Raw genomic sequence first — 3,469 nt, 5'->3', positions numbered from 1 at the left:
TGAACCTGGGAGGCAGAGCTTGCAGTGAGCCGAGATCGTGCCACTGCACTCCAGCCTGGGCAACAGGGCGAGACTCCGTCTTGAAAAAGAACAAAAACAAACAAACAAAAAAACACGTGTGCATGCACACACACACACATGCACGCACACGTGCACATACGCACACAAGTCAAGCCACACCACTTCTGCTGCTGATTTTTGTTCCCCTTTGCAAACTTTGTAATAGGCCCCAGACCCCATGCATCCAACCCCAGGACCACAGTTCTCCCTGAGGACTCCTCCATCCTCCCCTCCTCGCCCGCTCACATGTCATCACAGCAAAGGCAATGTCATCTCCTAGCTAGCTCTGGCCTTAGGAGGAAGTCACTCAAGAAAGCTCAGGCTGCTCCTCCAGTGACCTAGACCACTTGACCTTGGGTGTCAGCCTCTGCCTGGCCAGGAAGGCCAGTGAGAAGGGCCAGGCCCCTTGCAGCCTCCAGGAGAGCAAGCCAGCCCTGGGAGTGAGTGGGAGGAGAAGAGGCAAGGGGAAGGGGATGCTTGCATTGACGTCTCTCCTGCCATCCTCCCCTCTCCCCCTGCAGAGCCCAATTGTGACCCAGTTCTTCCCCTCTGTGATGCTCTGGGGCTTCACAGTGATACTGCCTCTGATTGTCTACTTCTCCGTCTTCCTGGAGGCCCACTGGACCAGGTGACCTGGGGGCCTCCTCTCCTAGCCCTGTGGGTTCTCCAGCCTCTTCCCCTGCCTTGGCTTCCCTGCCAGCCTGGCGCTTGGGCCTCCCCTCTAGCCTAAAAAGGAGAATTGATAAGGGATGATTTTGATACCTGAAACCATCCCCAAAGACCAACAGGTGTTCTGTCTTTGGAAGGAGGGTCTGGGTTGTCTCTGGGCCCCTGGGATGCTGAGATAGAGCCACTGTCTAAGAGCGTGGGGCCAAAACCAAGCCCTCCTTGGGCTTCTCCCTCAGCCCCCAGCCATATCCTGAAAGCATGGAGCCGTAGGCATGAGCTAGGCCGTCCCAGGCATTCCACGCAGAAGGCACAGGAGGAAAGACTTGTGTGGGAATGTCAGTAGAATGCTGTGGCCACACAGAGGGGCCCACAAACTCACTGTGACTGTCATCACATATGACCCACACCATGCCAACCTTTTACCCAATCAGAAGCTTTCCCATTTGTTAGCCTTGATGGTTCTATGGTGGGTAGAAAGTATTTGCCATGCCCTGGGCAGGTGGCAGTACTTTGGCTTGAAAGCTGCATGCATCTCAAAAGTTATTTTCCACACCAAAAGTTCCTACCATTCCACCAGGCAGCAGCCAAAAGGTTTGTCCTAATGGAAATCCTTCCTGGTCTTTTCCTCTGGCCAAGAACAAGACTCACATTGATGACTGAAACTCTGCAGGGATTTTGAGTATTCTTGGTAATGTCTCTTTAACACAGAGACATCAACTATATGGCAGATCTGTGCCTTCCCATCCCTTCCTGTACCCAGCACAGACATCACTAGTTGATCATGCTGTTCTTTCCGGCTGCCCCCAGATGCAGCACAGCTCACAGTGGTATATGGAGTTGGCATCAGTATGCACGATTACACCAATTTCCCAGCCCAGATCTCTACTCTGCATATGTCTGTATTAGTCTGTTTTCACACTGCTGATAAAGACATACCCGAGACTGGACAATTTATAAAAGAAAGATGTTTCATTGGACTCTGTATTAGTCCATTTGCACTCTGCTGATAAAGACATACCTGAGACTGGGTAATTAATATAGGAAAAAGGGTTTATTGGACTTACAGTTCCACGTGGCTGGGGAAGCCTCACAATCATGGCGGCAGGCAAGGAGGAGCAAGCGCATGTTACATGGATGGCAACAGACAAAGAGAGCTTGGGCAGGGACACTCCTCCTTATAATACCATCAGATCTCACAAGACTCATTTGCTATCATGAGAACAGCATGGGAAAGACCCATCCCCCATAATTCAATCTTCTCCCAATGAGTCCCTCCCACAACACGTGGCAATTATGGGAGCTGCAAGATGAGATTTGGGTGGGGACACAGAGTCAAACCATATCAGTGTCTCTCTTCCTCTCTATTACATAGTTAGGCCTTTGGTTCTTATTAGGCTACGTCCATTGATGAATATCTCTCTGTTTCCTCCTAGATCAAGTCAGAATCTGGTCATGGTGCACAAGTGCTACATCTTTCTGGTGTTCATGGTGGTCATTCTGCCCTCTATGGGACTGACCAGGTACCTTAATTCCAATTATCCCTTCTCTATTAGCCAGGTTCTCTTAGAGTTAAGACCGCCTCTTTCAGATGCTGTAGACCTGCCTGTGGTTGCTGCAAGCCCACTCCTCAAATGACAGCCCCGTGCCTGTCATGGGTGTAGCATGAGCCAGGCTTCCTGCAAACACTAACGTGTCGGCCGTGAGCTTGACCCACAGAGAGCTTGTCATCTGGCTGGGGACACAAGACGTGCTTACCAGCTGCCTGACAGCCCCACATGGGAACAACACAGCCAAAAAGCAGTAGAAATTCAGAAGAGGGAGAGAGTACTGTGAAAGAAATGAGTGAATGCTGTGAGAGAAATGTTTGCTCACAGTTTTGCAAACCAGCCCAGGTTTGCTGGAGGAGGTGGCCTGGAGCTGAAAGGCCAAAGGGCTCAGGGCCAGGACAGCCCAGCGCTAAGAAGGAAGAGGGGAAGTGTGGACTGGCCAGCTGGAATAAAGCAAGCGTCTTTCTTTGGAGATTGGGCAAGGGAGGATGGTTGAACCCTCAGCCTTAGCTCATAGGTTTGCTAACTAACAGACCTGCCTTGTTTTTGCTTCTAGTTTGGATGTCTTTCTTCGCTGGCTCTTTGACATCTACTATCTAGAGCAGGCCTCCATCAGGTTCCAGTGAGTACTCCCGCATGTCCACCAGGGCTGCTGTGTATGCACACTGGAGTGGGTATATGTGCCCTTCCCTGAGTCCATCACCTGAATTTGCTCACAGAAGTGTAGACAAATGCTTGTGAACACCCTCACTGGACAGACTTGTTATCTTTCCTGTGCTGGGATCCCTTTGGCAATCTAGTTAAGCCCAGGGACCCCTTCTCAGAATGATATCTTTGAAATAATTGTATATTCGCAGGAAGTTGCCCCAAAACTGTATGGGGGTGGGTGTTCCATGAGCCCTTTATCCAGTTTCCCCCAATGGAAGCATTGTGTATAACTATAGTGCAATATCAAAACCAGGAAATTGACACTGGTCCAATCCACAGAGCTTATTCTGATTCTGCCAGTTTTACATGTACTCTGAATGATGTCTTTATGTGCACAAAATACATGGATTACAAAGAAAACCGATTATACTGAATTATAGTTATGAAGATATTTTAAAAATCAAAATTTTGACATAGTCTTTATAAACACATCAATAACAAGATATTGCCCTTTTTTTTTTTTTTTTTTTTTGGCTATATGCACC

General features: G+C 49.1%; 1 protein-coding gene across 2 annotated transcripts in view; it reads left to right on the top strand.

The window, feature by feature from the left end:
- TMEM63C (transmembrane protein 63C) overlaps positions 1-3,469 on the top strand; it is an 85,952-nt gene that overhangs the window by 68,846 nt on the left and 13,637 nt on the right. For both annotated transcript variants that reach the window (XM_011949513.1, XM_011949512.1), the window contains 3 exons: positions 582-688; positions 2,163-2,249; positions 2,833-2,898. In XM_011949513.1, coding sequence (XP_011804903.1) covers positions 582-688; positions 2,163-2,249; positions 2,833-2,898 — 260 coding nt within the window. The remainder of the gene's footprint in view (positions 1-581; positions 689-2,162; positions 2,250-2,832; positions 2,899-3,469) is intronic.

The sequence above is a fragment of the Colobus angolensis genome, unplaced genomic scaffold, assembly GCF_000951035.1.
Source record: "Colobus angolensis palliatus isolate OR3802 unplaced genomic scaffold, Cang.pa_1.0 Scaffold3, whole genome shotgun sequence".
NCBI classification, from domain to species: Eukaryota; Metazoa; Chordata; class Mammalia; order Primates; family Cercopithecidae; genus Colobus; species Colobus angolensis.
The sequence above is the reverse complement of the archived record's forward strand: the minus strand, read 5'-3'. Positions and strand labels throughout refer to the sequence as shown.